Genomic DNA, 17,192 nt, shown 5'->3' with positions numbered 1-17,192 from the left:
TTTGTTATTTTTGACTTTGGTCGCAAGCCTTAGTTCATTTTGAGCCTTAGCTTTCCTCACTTCAATTTTGCAGGCTCAGGCTATTTGCTGATATTCGGCTTAGTTATGTGCCCCTCTTTCCACTTTTTATACTTGTCCTTTTTATCTTTCAATTTATCAGAGAGTTCTTTATGCAGCCATGCTGGTTTCTTTTGAGAGCTGTTATTTTTCCTCTTTGTTGGTATTGTGCTGGACTGGGCTTTTATTATCTCACTTTTCAAAATTTCCCAAGCTTCTTGAGTTGTTTTCCCCTTGAGGATTCTCATCCATGGAATCCTTCCCAAGCCCTCTCTACGTTTATTGAAATTAGCTCTCTTAAAATCCAAGACTCTGGTTTGACTATGTTCTATTGTTTGTGCTTCCATAATGTTGAATTCCAATATTGCATGATCACTTCCTCCCAAGGTTCCTGTGGCTTCAACAGTTAGTGAGAATTAGATCCAAAATGACTAATCCCCTAGTTCCTTTCTCTACTTTTTGGAAGACAAAATTGTCTGCTAGGTTTGCAAGGAATCTGTTTGATCTTCCACTTGGTACAGAGTTTGTCTTCCTGTTGAAGAAACATATGCAGAGCAAGGAGAGAAAGGGAGGTTACTGTAAACAGCTATTTACCCAGGAAACCGAAATCTTATAGGAAGAAAATATGTACAAAAAGAGGAAAGCAAAATATTGTGTTTTTACTTTGGAACTAAACTAATTGTATTATACAGGTAGTCCTCGACTTTCAACCATTTGTTTAGTTACCATTCAAAGTTACAACGGCACTGAAAAAACTGACTTATGACCATTTTTCACACTTTCAACTGTTGCAGCATTCCCATGGTCACAGATCCTTGGCAACTGGTTCATATTTATGATGGTTGCACTGTCCTGAAGTTATGTGATCCCCTTTTTTGATCTCCTGACAAAGTCAGTGGGGAAGCCAGATACAATGGTTTCATCTTTCACATATACAGCTTCCATAACAAATGCAGGTTGTCTCGATTTCTGTTATTTCGTCCCTCCTTTACAATATGATTTTGGGGTATGAGATATATATGTTCCCCCTTATCAAATTATTCACAGACGATCGTAAAAAAAACGACACATCTTTTGCTTCAATATTGCCTTGTTTACAGGAAGTAAGCAGCATCAGGAAAATAACTGAAAAAGTGGGAATAATATGTTGAATGCAGATATTGGTAACTTGAATTTGACTGTGTAACATATAATTTCAGTCTTGCAGAGGCTGCAAGTTCAGTCTTGTAATTCCTTAGTTTAAACTTTGTTAAAATCATTGTTGTTTAAACCACTGAAAATATACTGGAGTCTAGATACCCAGTTACATATTTTTACTATAATCAAAACAATGAAGATGTTTAGAGACGTAACCATTTTTTATGAGCAGACAGAAGAACTGCCTGCATTTCAGATCCTCCTAAAGAAATTGCAAGGCAACAAACATTAAGTTCTCAGAAGAAGAAACAGCTTTACCTCAGTGCAGAAAGGTGTGAGCTGAGGATGGACCACTGGCTGCACATACATGTGGAAAGTGGATTCAATTTCCATTGTCCTGCCATTCAGCTTCAGGATGGGGAATTCAATTATCTCCTACAAAAAAAAAATACAACATATTAGCCTAATTTAAATAAACAACTAGGCAAAACATTAACAAGTTAAACCACAATTCATGAATCCCTATATAACATGTGATGCCATTAAAGATAAGAATAGTAGCTTGGATTCTAAAAATTCACTCAATAAACAGAATGTTTTGCCTTCTTTATACCATGAGACATTTTAGTACTTCTTTTAAAAAAACTTCATATGATACATTCAGTGGAGTTAAAGACTACAATTGGAAAGATATACAGTAATAGTGATACCACATATAAATTAAACTGCTTTTCTATAGTGATTCACTGAATGATTCTGAGCCATAATATGTAATTTTAAGAATCTCATACTGTATTCAACTATGTTAATTCACCAGCAGAAGAGACATGAGGTAAAAGAGAGGATACTGGAGAGACCTAGAGAGGAAGAAAATAAAACTCTTATACAACCTCACTCAATATTCATCCTACGAAGACGGACAAGTGTCAATTCTAAGATGAACAAATTTAAGAAGGTATCAAAATCATCCACCAGTCGAAAGTATATATTTCTATCATAACATTCATTAGAACTCTGGGCCTTTTTCTTATAAAGTCTCTGTTCTCTGGTTTGCAAAGGTACTAAAATATTGCTGCAGTATATGCAGATATATAAAAAATAAGCATGTAAATGAAAGTAATATTAATTGTAGCAAATAAACTTACTGTAATTATTAATTTATCTAGCATCATCCATTATATAAAACTGTAGACATTTGAGAGGCCCCACCTCTTACAATCTAATACAGCATTTCTTAAACTTTTCTCTCTTAGGACCCTTCCCACATTTAAAAATTACGGAAGATCTCAATATAACTTTTGCTTGCATAGATAATATTTATCAATATGTACAAATAGTCCTTACTTAAAAAACCATTTGAATCAATAACTTGGTTGCTAAACGGAAACTCACACTATCACAAGAGATTACAACCTTACTTCTCCTTTGATCATTAAGTAAAGGCCATAGTCGCTAAGTGAAACATCTTGTGACCGCGACTTATGATTTTACTTCTCTATTACTCTCTTGCTGCGAGATAATTATGAAATATGCAAATTGCAATTATGTCACCACAGGACATTGCAACGACTGCAAAAGCAAGAATAATAGTGACTTTTTTTACACCATCAAAACTTCAAAAGATCACTAAATGAAGCAATTGATAAGCAACGATTACCTTATTAAAAATTAAAATTGATACAATCACTGCCACTTTGTTTCTCAGAATTCTTCCATAGGATTTTAATGCTCTTATTTTTCAACATAGAATGAAAAATACTTTTGATTTTGTGGACTTCCGAAAGGGTCTTGGGGACCCCCCAGGTGTCCTCAGATCACACTTTGAGAAACACTGAACTAAGAAAGACGAAGAGGAGAAACATATGCACATATTTAAAACATACTGATATCATGTCCACTCTGCAACTCTTGAAAAGAAACTCAGAATAAATTTGAGTGTAATGTTCTTCCTACCATTCTTTTTTTGGGGACAAAGTTACCCTGATACAGGAAAAAAAAAATCACAAAATTCAAGTAGTTGAATCATCAAAAATATTTTCAAAAATTATATGGCCTTGTTAGAAGAAGTTTAAACAAATCTAGTTATGATGGGTCTGGCTTCTATTAAAATATACACGTGAAATTAGAGTGGAAAAAAACACCCAAGGAATAAAAACAAAATCCTTTGTCTCTTTCTCCCCACTCCACCTCCTCCCGAGTTTAATGTAAGAGGAGTGACAATTTGTTTGGTGTCTTTAAAGGATAATTTGTCTGTGTTATTTAATAGAGAAACATGATGCTGGGGCTCTAGAGTGCAAATGAGCTTACTGAGTGATAGCCAAGCATCCGGCCTCTCAAATCACTTGTGGAGGGAAGAGAGAATAAAAAAAATTGCTTTTTAATATTCAAAAACAGTTTGCAAAATTTAATCAAAGCAGAGCAAAAGCTAACATTTTTACCACTTTGACATTTTTATTAGTGCTTTCATAAATTTTTAAACATGAATAGAATTAGTTTAAAAACAACAACAAAACTGCCTGAAAACATCTGGAAGAGGAGAAAAAATAAGCTTTAAAAAAGAAAGTCTGCCAAGCAACATTTGCATCTTAAGAATCCAAATCCTACAGAAGAAAGGAATGGATTCACGTTTGGGGTTCTGACCGTATACTGGTCTACAATATAGACCACCACTATACAACAAATAGGTTCAGACACCATCCTTTTTTTAAACCATAGTTTGTTGTCTACAGCCAGGTTCACATAAAACTAAATTATAATGGCTGAATTCACACTATGGACTAAATTATAAACAAACCACACGCAACTTATTGTGTTATGCTCTTTAGCTATATGTTGACCACTGGAACTACGTATATGGGATGGATGGTCTCACTATCAGATAGATTCACAGTAGGTTGAACAATCATACCTAATTCATGAAGCTTAACATATCTATGTCTATATACAGTAAGGCATGAAGTGGGATACATCAGAGTTTTGTCCTGAACCCAGAGCTCTTTAACACTTTTATAAATGACTCCAACAAGGGGATAAAGAGATGGTCAGCAAATTTGCAGACAACACAAAGCAGAAAACTGGCTCAAAGTTCAAAAGGATGTTGATACACTTGAACATTATGTCTTCTTCAATAAAAGATGAGAAATATAGGGTTCAGCACTTAGGGAGAAAAAAAATAGGTGGACAAGTCCAAGGCAGTCATTTTCTGGCTCGTCAGTAGTACTTGTAAAAAGAATCTGGGTATTTTCGTGGACCAGATTACGCATGAGTCAGCAGTGTACTACAGCTGCCAAAAGAACCAATTCTGCTTGGGGCAACATCAACAGAATCCCTAAAAAGGAAAAGAGATTTTGATAGAAGGGGCGTTGTCTTACCTGAACGCCTTTTCTCAGCATGATGATGGAGAAATAAAATATTGTTTGGGAAGTAGGAAAAAAGGCTAAATAAGAAGCCTCCAGTAAAGTGAACAGAATTAAGAATAAACATGATGAAAATATTTTAGATAAAACTAACGAATGTGGGAAAGAATCTCTTGGACATTTATATGGGAATACTAGTGATATGTCAGAGTGAAATTGAAATAAACATTGAACAGTAAATCATAGTGCCCAAGGAAAACCACTGACAAAAGGAAAGGTATAAATGTGCTAATTATGTTTAAAAATGCTATTGTTTCATTATATATGGGAAAACTTTTAAAACTACGAAATGTATTAAATCTGCCTGGGGAGGTACTTGGTGGAATTCTAACAGAAAGGGTACAAGAACTGACAATGAATAAAATTTGGGAACTGCAGAGTTGCTTTATGCCAGGCAGGTGCAGTTTGGGCCAATTTTTTGTTTTTCAGAACAACATTAAAAATGTATGATTACAATAAAGAAAATTTACTGTATACTGCTTAAATTAGAGCAAATGTATAATAAACTCAATAGATATAAATTGTAGGAATATGAAAATGAAGGTCACATATTAAATATTATGCAGGTGGTGGGAAGACTACCTTGATTTAAGAACTTCCATTTACCAATCTTCAACTGTAATGGGCAAAATTCCATTCAGATATGCTTATTATCTGAAATAGTCTAGATGATGCATAACAAAATTCCATCAATGTATGTCTTTACATACCATTCAAATGTACAGTAGCTAAGATGTTGGATGGCATTATGGAAGCTCAGGTTCTAGTTCACTCTTCACCACAGATATTCATTGGGTGATACGGACCACTCACACTTTATATATCCTATCTATTTCATGGGAGAATGAAGTGCTATATATACTAGTGTGACTTCCATATCAAAAGGCAGGAGATAAGTAAGTGAATAAATGTATATCAACTGCATCAGTTTCATATAAAATTATCTAAATTGAAACAAATGGCATGAATTCAGATTTGAGACATTCAGGGGTAACAAATATCCCCTTCCCCCACAAATCAAGATTTTATTGTTCAATGATTACACTCTATGCTATCATATAGATCAGGGGTGGGGAACGATGGCCCTTTTACAACCTGCTGGCTCAGGAATTCTGGGAGTCAAAGTCCAGAGGTCGTAAATGGGTCATTGTTCCCCACATCTGATATAGATAGAATGAATGAGGACTGAATCACAAAACAAATATACAGGTTGTCCTCGACTTATGACTACAATTGAGCCCAAAAATTCTGTTGCTAAGCAAAACAGTTGCTAAGTGAGTTTTTCCCCAACTTGCCACAGTTGTTAAGTGAATCACTGCAGCTGTTAAATTAGTAACAAAACTGTAAAGCAAATCAGGACCCAGATTGTTGGGGACAATATGCTGACTCTGTAAACTGCTTAGAGAGGGCTGTAAAGCACTGTGAAGCGGAGATAAGTCTAAGGGCTATTGCTATTGCTATCACATAACCATGGGGACGCTGCAATAGCCATAAGTGTGAAAAACAGTCCTAAGTCACTTTTATCAGTGCTATGTAACTTTGAATGATCATTAAATAAACTGCTCTAAGTCAAGGACTTCCTGTATAAAGAAGAGTGGACTGATCAAGAGAAAGGAAAAGGCAGAAAATCATGGATGAATAGAGAGGATAAAATACTCAAACAGGAATACTGAGAAGTTTTAAGAATAAAATATAAATTAATGACTGTGTATCCTATAAGGCTATATAGGTAATCCTCAGTTATGACAGTTCACTTAGTGACCATTCAAAGTTAAACATAACCCCTCCCCAAGTACTTACGACACAGTCCCGAAGTTACAAATGTTGCAGACCATGGTAGTTGTTCACCCTTACGAACGACCGCAGAGGCACTGCAATATTTGCTCTGCCTATCCTCCTCCCCGCTGGGTCTCCACAGGCACTGGGCCTGTGGATATTCACCTTGCAAAGATCTATTGAGCCTTCAGTTTCTTGGCCTGTTTCAGTGCTTCAGGCCTTCGGTGCGTTTGCAGAGAATGGAGGCCTAAAGTACCGCAAGATCACACGAGATCAGTAGCATGACATCTCGTGCTACTGATCTAGCATTATCTCCTGGTACTTTAGGCTTCTGTTCCCTGCAAATGGAGACCTGGACGACATCTGCAGCAGATGATTTTGCAAATGGAGTGAAGCTCTGAAGCACTGAAGGCTTCCGTCCATTTGCAAAGCCTTTTGCCATCTTTGCAAAAAGCCTTTGCTGCCAAGAACAGAGGACAGGAGGGGCGCGCGCTTCCGTTCTCGGCAGCAAAGACTTTTTGCAAAAACAACCGGAGCCTATAGGGACGCAATCTCTTGCTCCTGCAGGCCTCGGCAAGCCTTTGCTCAAGGAGAAAACATGGCTGAGAGGCTGGCAAGGAGACAGCTCCCTTGATCACATGATCCGGATGGGCAGGATGGGGGGCAGGGAGAAGCATGAGATATCTCAGTGGGTCAGGGGAGGTCTTGGGTGGTTGGAAGCACTATGCCCCCCCATGGCCTTCCCCACCCTGAGATACCTTGTGCATTTAACAACCTGCACATTTGATTAGTGAATGCATGAGCGAAGGCAGGGAGTGATCACTTTCAAGTTACGTGATTCATTCCTACGAATCCTATGGTTACGAATGTAATTGGCAGGCTCCATTACATTTGTAACTCGAGGATTACCTGTAATACAATGAGGGTGGATGGATGGATGGATGGATGGATGGATGGGATGGATGGATGGATGGGATGGGATGGGATGGACGGACTGAATTCAAAAGCAAACCAATCCAGATCACAAGACACTGACATAATATGATCATATCAAGTAGTCCCTGTTAATTTTACTATCTTTTAAAAAATCAACTGCAGTTTTTGAATTGTTCACTTCTGAATACTTTTAAGTCAGTACACACAATTAACACATTTCTTATCAAAATTAAAAATGTAGCCATTAAGTTGAACATTACATCATATAATTATCAACATTACGACTAATTTACAGAAAAAGTATCCATTCAAGCGTTTAGCATTTATTACATGAATGAGAAGGCAAGACCCAAATTTCTCAAGGCCAAGATATCAGTTATGTCAATAGGCAATAACTGCTTACCTTGAAGGTCACAAAGCATAGATCAGAGAATCCACTGAAACATGGGAAATACAGGAAAACAAAACAATAGACTTAAACTACTATAGGGAGTTTTATATAAGAGAGAACTGCATTCTCCAATGAGATAAGGCAAAAAACTGTTGAATATGGCTTCATTCTAGTTGACAATAAATATATTCTTATTCTTATCTAGCTGTATTATGTTGTGCATATAAGAGAATTCAGGCTAGTTGAGCCTAGCAGGTTAGTAAAACTGTGAAAATTAGGGAACAGAGATTTATTGCTTAGTCCTGGTTTAGGATTCTACTGAATGTCTCTTTTTATTGACAGCTTTGCTACAAAATATTATTCATGATATTAACATCAAAAAATATTTTGTCCCTCATATGATGACATTTAGTAGTATTTGTAATATCTGAATGGGACATGTGATATAGCTCAAGGAACAAGGGGGGGGAGGGAAATTCTGTATGACATAGTCTTCAACAATCTTGCTATAAATCTATTGTCTGCAATCAGTTCTCATATAATATACATCAGATTATACAAAAGATTTACCAGTTTTGAAGTTTCTCTTTAAACTATTACCAGCATACTTTCAACTCTTTCTCCTCCTTACCATATCAGCTCTGTGTCATAGTTGCCAAGCAGCTTTGCATTAGGAAAACAATAATAATAATAATAATAATGGTAAAGTTGGAAGGGACCTTGGAGGTCATCTAGTCCAACCCCCCTGCTCAGGCAGGAAACCCTATACCATTTTGGACAAATGGCTGTCCAGTTTCTTCTTAAAAACTTCCAGTGTTGGTGCATTCACCGCTTCTGGAGGCAGGTTGTTCCACTGGTTAAACAATTGAATCCATACAAGAAAACAAAGAACGAAGCATACAAAACACCCTCAAGAGGGCTAGAGTAAACTAGTAGATAAAACAAAATAGTGAAATGAGAAATTCTGAGCATTTTATGACTGCTCAGATTATGAAAACTACAGGACTAAAAACGTCCTCTGTTCTAAGAAATCCAATATCTTGGGGGAAAAGATCAACTGCTTTATTTTCTTCACCCCCGTTATTTCTTGGCTTTCCTGTTCAGTTTTTCAAAATGAGAAGAAAAGGCCTTCCCAAAAGGTTGATGTCCCAGGATTCCCATGGGGACAGACTGGAAGACAACAACTTTTTTTTCCATCTCCAGCAATGTTTGCAACAAATATAAGCCCTATGAAATCAGAATTGTTGTTCACTAACAATGTTAACTAGCCTTGCAATGAAATGTAACCTACAACACTCTGTGGTATTTTCCATTTAAGCTTCCATTTGGAGAATAGGAGCATTTGGGCAGCCCGCCGTCCATCCAGCTAATAAAGACAAGTGTTGGGACCTTTAAAGCTGCCATTCATCTTATGCCTTTATTAAATTCAATTTTCTAAAACCCATGATACATCATGAAATTAGGAGCTGACATTCCTGCAGAAACAAAAATATCTATCAAACATAAAGAGGAAAAAAGCATTCCATTACCCAGAATTTATGGCTTAAAGCCAATGCGTTCCCACTTTTTTACAAGCATATGGTTTGTTTTAGATATTCCAAATGTTATTACAGACCTACAATTTCATTAGAAGCTATTATAAAATGCTAAGCACTTACATACACAGCCAAACAAGTTGAATTTTGGAGCACATAGATGCAAACTGACAATCTACCCACTTTAAAATACTACAATAGATTTATACTGTCAATCAAATTGAAGAAATAGATGGAAGAGAGGACTTTCTAATAAGATTGACAGCTTGAATGTCCACATATAGACATTCTAATGAGGGAAAATAAGCAAGAGGAGGGTGTTGTGAAAATTCTAGTTAAAAACATTTGATGCAAATACAGCAATACAGCAAAAAAGAATTTGAGACTATTTAAATATTAAAATTATAGACATGAAAAGGTGAAAAACATTATAGACACGAAAAGGTGAAAAATTATAGACATGAAAAGATTTTCTTCCCTACAATCCAAAATACCTTTATTTTTCCATCAACCCACATTTCTGTTTTTTTAACAATTTTTTTAAAAATTTGCCCTTCAGTTCATTTCATGTTTTTGTCAGATAATCCATCAGAAAAATATTTATATGTTTTCTGCCCATACTATCAAGTGTGAATAATATATTTTCTTGGATTAATTCTGTAATTCTTGACTTAAGGAACTCTTATGTACTCTTCAACTATGTATCCTAAAAAATAAATTTAGCACATTTTATTTTGCACAGAATTATCCTCTATACTAGTATGCTGCTACATTGCTAGGGTACTTTTTGTTTCCTTCAGACATAATAAAGTAAGTTCACTACAAAATGAACAGAGGAAATTGATAGAAAATAAAGAACCTTCTCTAAGATTATAGAAATAGATTTAGTGGTATATACCTAACTTAAAAAAGAAAACAATTAAAATTGTCTCTGCTGGCCTTGAAGAGCATTTGGAAACGAACTGGTGCAGAATGCAGTTGAGTTAATAAATGGTATTGAATATGGCATCTGTAACACCATTACTACATGAGTTTCTACATGAGCTACATCAGTGTTTTTCTGAGGGGAAATTCAAGGTGCTGGTTGTCACCTTTAAACCCCTTCATAGCTAGCTGGGGACCCGATTATCTGAGGGTTGACTCTACCCCATCCAATTTGATTCAACAGATTGGGCATGCTGCAGATCCCATCAGTCAAAGAGTATCAATTGGCAGAAACTAGAAGATGGGCCATTTCTGCTGCAGCCCCTGCTTTCTGGAATATTCTCCCCTCAAAGATTAGCATGGCCACATTCTGTGGTCTTTTTGTAAGGCTTTAAAAATAGAGAAATTATGGAGATTCTCAATCATCCAGGTAATAGTTAATAGGAATATAAATCCTTCCATCCCCCAGCATTCAGTCAGAACTGAGGATGCTTCTTGGATGCGAAGCGAAATATCTTCAAGAAAAAAAAAAGAAAGTCCAGTTGTCTTTGTTTAAGGGTTACGTTTCTTGGATTTACTGTTAGTTAACTATTTCGGTTGTTGTATGAATTTATTTCTCGTTTCTCTTGCTTTATTATTTTTAATTGTTTTAGAACTGTAAGTCACCCAGAGTCACTTGGTTGAGAGGGGTGGCTACAGAAACTGAATAAAGGAATGAATTAACAAGTGAATGAATAGATTGTGCTGGCAATGTGTATTTCCTGCCATTTATATTATTAAATTTGTACAAACCAATTGGTACTGAAATGCTACAGATTGTTCGTAGATTTTTGCATTTATGTATTTTGTAGATTTTTGCATTTATGTATTGCATTCCCACTTTGTGAGGGAAACCAATACATATTCACCTTGTTTTACAAGGGAATGGGAACATTCATGGGCTCCCGATATATTAGCATTTAAAACTCCACCTATTTTACTTCAGTCCACTGAGGGAGGGAGAGAGGGAGGGTTCCTGAAGTGATTTCACAGTAATGAGGAAAAGTGGAAACATGAATGAAGGGAACAAAATTGAGGCTGAGTTCCTTACTGAAAGGAAAAACTACAACCTTCAATATATGAGCCACTTTGAGAGAAATCTCTTGAATTGGAAACAGAAAAAAATTATACCGATATTCACAGAGGAACACTTTGTTTACAGCATTGTCTATAATATTAGATAACAAAAAGTAAAAAATTCCAAATTTCAAATATCTATTTAAATAAGGGGCGATGGATAGCAATACCGGACTTGAGTAAGGAAAAAAAGGAGGGACTGAGAGTATTTATTCATCCCCTTCACAGCAAAATAAAGGTATGTATGTGTATGTGTATCCACCCTCCACACACACAAGCACATACAGACATAGAAAGCTATAGAATAAAAAAATATTAGAAAATTTAAGAGAAATGTTCCCAACGCACTATAAAGCAGAATTCTATTGAAAGTAGTACCGGTATGTTCATAATAAGAAAAAGGACAATGTTATCTGCTTTAAAAACCACTTTTTACACCTTCAAAATAAAAATTTAAGGTATCGCATCTGACAGTTTTTGTCTCTTCTTTGTGAAACACAAAAAAGAGTCATTTTATGCACAAGGACCTTGTTTCTTAAACAAACACTTGTGTTTTTGATTTACACCACAGGCTGCTCCTAAATAATTTATGGCGAGTTAAATTTATTGCACAGCCCTGGCTGGCTGCAAATTCGAATTGCCAAATAATTAGATTTTAGGGCAATGCTTATAAATTATCCGCCGATTTGTCCGGACTTGTTTGTCAGTCGCTTTGTGCTCCAGGTCATCTTTGGCATTTCGCTGTTTGTGTTTTAATTGCTGATTTACACTTTGACAGATGAGAGTTGATGCCTCCAAGTTGGTTGGGGGGAGGAAATAGAAGAATCAGAAATTGTGGAATGCTTCAGTTCTATTTCCCCCCATCACCACCAAATCTTATTTCTAAGGCAATTAAAAGAAGGGACAGCTTGTAAACAGTACTAGCATAGTGAGTTTTAATTATTATTTTAATGAGAATTTGCTGAATTCAGTGGTCCTTCACTGGCCTCCATCGGTAATGGACAACATGCTTTAGCAGCCATCCACCTATTCTCAAATCCAACTTCAAATATTCTGCAAAATTGACCATACAGTCTGGTTGTAAAAAAAAGCAAAAAAAAGCACTGCTGCATTAGCATGGTGAAATGCGGTCAATTATACCAACAAACTATGTGTTATTATACTCAAACCAGCACATTATTCAAGTGTACTAAAAAGGTATTCAGAATACTATTGTAGTACAAACATATAGTTGTCCTAGTTATCTAAAAAAAAAAAGTACATACATCCATTTTAATTCAGGAAGAACTCAATTAATTAAAGACATGATAAATAGCAGAAGTCAAAATATCTATGGCACTGAATACGTCCTGGGAATCATCAAAACAATGTGAATGTGGTGGGGATAGGATGCTTAAGAAGTATATGTTATAAAACCAGAAAAGAATCACAGGGACTTTAGAAACCATCTAATCCAACCCTCTCTTAGTACAAGAATCACTAGACCATCGCTGACAGATAATCAACCAGCCTCTGCTTGAAGACACCTAATGAAAGAGAAGCTACCACTTCATGTGGCAGCTTGAACTAATGTGGACTGAACTTAAGTGAGCGACAAGATATATGAAAGATATTACACTGAAGGAGAAAATGTATGAGAATTGAATCACAAAACAATTACACGAAGGAACAATAAATGCATCAAGAAGACCAAGACCAAGAAAGTCATGGTTGCAGTTGGTGATCCTGAAAAAAATGTTCAAAGGAGAAAAGGCAATATATGAAACTGTGTCTGGATATCATTAAAGCAAAGAAAGTTTGCAAGGATAAATAGTACTGTATGGAAAAACACACAAAAATAGAAACTGTTCTAGCTATATTACTTTTTCTTCTCATGTCTTTAGTTTGCATGGCATACTATTTCTCATTCTTTTTTTTTTTTTACATCAAAAAGAAATAACTTTATGGGTAGGTATGTACAGTATATAAGCATGTAATATACCTCCAAGCAAATTTATATAAAGTGTGGCTGACTGAAATGCCATTATACGGATAATTTTCATTAGACTAAAACCATGCAAACAAACTTATATGTGTGCATGGGCAGGGCACAATGAAGTTTCTGGAAGCAATTCTGTAGCCACGGGTCAAGAGGCCTGCCAACAAGAATTTCAAGATATATATATATATATATATGAACAATAACAAAGGAATGGAATGTGTAGATGACCTTGGGAGACAAGATATTGCCTAGGAAATATTCAGACAAGAGAGGCAAGAGCACCCAATGGGAGTAACAGAGGAAAAAAATTAGGAAGGACCCTCTCAAGTGTTCAGGCAGTTAAAGAAGGTGGTGGCAAGTCTGCACCTTCAGACTAGCAAGATTCTGTTAATGTAGCCATACAATAAAGTAGAACTAGCTTATCATGTTGTGTTTCTTATCTGGTTTATCCAGGAGGGCTGAGACATAATTTTATGGTGCTTTCAAAATGGCCTTTGTAATTGGAAGTTCTGCAAGAAAATACTATTTGCCTGCAAGCAAAAACTGGTGGGACCCCAAAATAGAAAAAGAAAGAAAATTCTATGGAAAAAATGCATTTTTTCTGCTGTTGCACTTAACATTTTCTATTATTTCAGATTTCAAGCTATTAAGTGAATCTGTAAGGAAAATTAGTCATGGCATGAAAGGCTTTTTTTACAAACTTATAGCACTTTTGATAAAGCAGAGCACGAGCCAAAAATTCCGGAAATTGGCCAAATTAAGGCTCTTTTTAAAGGGGTGTTTTAATAAATTTTTAGGGGGAACGCGGGAGGTTGGGAGGGGGGAGGATCACCTTAGGTCAGGACCAGCCATGTCTGAGGGTTGCGGTGTAGAAAGGGTGGGGGGGGAGGGTGGGGGGTTGAGGGAGGAGGGAGGTATGGTCAGTGGGAGAGGCAGATATGGCGGGAGCAGAGGACCATATCAGGTTAGGGGAGCCACAGCTACCAATATTTGGGTTTTAATTGGTTTTTAGTAGGGGAAATTTTTTTTTATTTTATTTTTTTTTGTATGATGTTGTAATATGCTGTGAGCCGCCCTGAGTCCCATGGGGAGAAGGGCGGCATATAAATCCTAAAATAATAAAAAATAATAATAATAAAGATAATTTCCATCTGCACTTTTGAACATCTTAATATTGTGTGAGGAAGGGGGAATCTAGTTTTCCAGAAAAAAAGAATCAAATGCATCAACATAGATATAGATGTATAGCTGTTGATGTATCTATCAAGAATAGATCATGTTCTGAAAGACTGTTACCATAATATAAGAATCAAAACTGCCTCAGAACTGAAGCAATTAACTAAGAGAAAGAAGCAAAGAATGTCTGATTTTTGAGCTCACATGTTAAATGTATTATGTGAGAATCTAAAAATAAATACAAACAACACATTTAGAAACAAGTTTAGAAACTTATGTATTAGCATATGCACTAATATGGGAGCCAGGAATAACTGTGACTATCTGCTATACATACAAATAAGGAAACAATCAAGCAAATGAATGAATGAATGAATGAATGAATGTGCAATGCAATCTTCAGCCTCAAAGGAAAACAGAGAATATCAGCAATACACAAACATTATGGAGTACATCAAATGCCACACTGACTGGAAGCAACAGAAAATATTTTACCTTCATTCTCCCAAAAACACTAAGTTAATTCTGCATCATTCTCAAACATGCATCAATAAGAATTTCTGCAAGGGCAAACTTCAACAATAATTATCAAATCAAAAAAGCCCATTCTCCGAGAAAAAGAAGAGAGAAAAATAAAAGACAAATACACCACTCTTCATGAGAGAGAAAAGGAAAATTTGATTTTTGAAACAAGCTAGATCAGGGGTGTCAAACTGCCAGCCCGTGGGCCGGTCTCATCATACCGAAACCGTGCCCACCCCATTGCCAGCAATGCAGAAAGAGTCGTGATACGTCACGACACGTCACGTGGCGAGTTTGACACCCGTGAGCTAGATTGAGTTGATTTAATGTACAGGTAGTCCTCGACTTTTGACCACAATTGAGCTCAACATTTCTGCTGCTAATTGAGACATTTATTAAGTGAGTTTTGCCCCATTTTACTATCTTTCTTGCCACAGTTGTTAAGCGAATCACTGGAGTTGTTAAGTTAGTGACAAGGTCATTAAGTAAATTTAGTTTCCCCATTGACTCTGCTTGTCAAAAGGTCACAAAAGGTGATCATATGACTCTGGGACACTGCAACCATCATAAATATGAGTCAGTTGCCAAGCATCTGAATTTTGATCACGTGCCCATGGGGATGCTGCAATGGTCGTAAGTGTGAAAAATGGTCATAAGTCACTTTTTTTGGTGCCATTGTAACTTTGAACTTTGGTGCCATTGTCACTAAACTGTTGTTAAGTTGAGGACTACCTGTAATCAGTAAATACATTTTACAAGTTTGCTCAGAGCAAATTGGACAGACAGTACTCTTATCTCCATTGCAAGTCTAATCACACCATTTCTATTAAGGAATAGATTTAATTTGGCAGGGGGGGATTATTTGGAATAAATTTATTTGAAATACTCATAAAATACTTTATTTTTACAGTAAAATTTTAAGAGTTGGTACTAGTGACTTTATTTTTCAATTAAATAGTCCAGCAGGACATTCTATTGTATTTACATTCAACCTCCATCTACTTAAACCTTCTCCAACATAGATAAGCATCCAGATAGTTCCCAGAATTCCCTGCCAGCATAGCTATTGCTGGTCTGCATGATGCTAAACTAAATGTTTCAGATGCCATAAATACTGTGTTCGATCTTCATTTTTATATTCAAACTCTGGCCCTGATCTCATATACCATTCTTAAGTAGAACTCCTGGTTTTTATTCTTAAAGACATCAGGGCTATTTTGGATTCTGATTTTCCCACAGACAAGTGTTTCTGAACCCCTATGTCGACATTTACAGATCAGAACCTAGCTAGTTCAGGTGTTTGCTCTTCAAACTGAGTTTGATCCAGTGCTCTAAAACCCTGCCCTCTATTTCTTATTTCATTTAACTCACAAGCTAGTTAAGCCCTGAGTCATTCACCTATCAGCTGCTTTCTCTAAATGTGCTCTCAAGGTTCACACTAAAGAAGACAGCAGTAAAGAAAAAAATATTTAACAAGTTCTTATTTTTAGCAATATATTGTGAATAAAGTTATTTTTAGTGCCTCTACACATTTTTATACAAATATAAGCTGATTGTCCTGGATAGAGAGTTCCATGATCAGGCAATGATGACATAGATACAGTTCCTGAAGAAATCTAAATAAATAATTTCCAGCTTTAATGAGCAATCTTACCTTCAAAATATATAGCACATCTTGTACCATGCTACAGAAAGGACTTGGGGGATATAGCTCTTTAAAACTACAGTAATTGTATTCTACTCATGCTCCATTTTACTACCAGCTGTAAACCAGCTCTACATGCATCAGGGTTTGCATCAAAATGATGCAGACCAAGCCCATATTCAACAATACTGTAGTAATATCAATGTATAACTTTGACAGGCTTTTGCAGGGAAAATTAAAATATTTCTGTAAAATTAGTTTTAAACAATCAACAGCACTTCCCCAAAATCCTCAGGATTACAGAAAAGTTTGAAAAACAAAAGTAAACTTTCATTTTCTTTCAGGTAAGCTGCTTTCAATAGAACAGACATGTCAAACTCGCGACGTCATGTGACGTCGCGCAATGTATCGCAACAGTTTTGTCATTGCCGGCAATGGGGTGGGCGCGGCTTCCGCATGACGCACCCGGTCTGCGTGCCGGCAGTTTGACACCCCTGCAATAGAATAACCTACTACAGAGACAGCCATGTATTCAAAACAGTTTATCTAGTTTTTGATCCAAACGTAATAACGGAGAGCA

The 17,192-nt window shown here is 36.2% G+C and overlaps 1 protein-coding gene across 1 annotated transcript in view; it reads right to left on the bottom strand.

Moving 5' to 3' along the window:
* The window catches only part of ERI3 (ERI1 exoribonuclease family member 3), a 239,052-nt gene that overhangs the window by 201,529 nt on the left and 20,331 nt on the right, over nt 1-17,192 (bottom strand). The window contains exon 5 of the mRNA XM_015811347.2: nt 1,513-1,629. Coding sequence (XP_015666833.2) covers nt 1,513-1,629 — 117 coding nt within the window. The remainder of the gene's footprint in view (nt 1-1,512; nt 1,630-17,192) is intronic.

The sequence above is a fragment of the Protobothrops mucrosquamatus genome, unplaced genomic scaffold (genome assembly GCF_001527695.2).
Source record: "Protobothrops mucrosquamatus isolate PMUCROS unplaced genomic scaffold, P.Mucros_1.0 scaffold39, whole genome shotgun sequence".
Classification (NCBI taxonomy): domain Eukaryota; kingdom Metazoa; phylum Chordata; class Lepidosauria; order Squamata; family Viperidae; genus Protobothrops; species Protobothrops mucrosquamatus.
The sequence above is the reverse complement of the archived record's forward strand: the minus strand, read 5'-3'. Positions and strand labels throughout refer to the sequence as shown.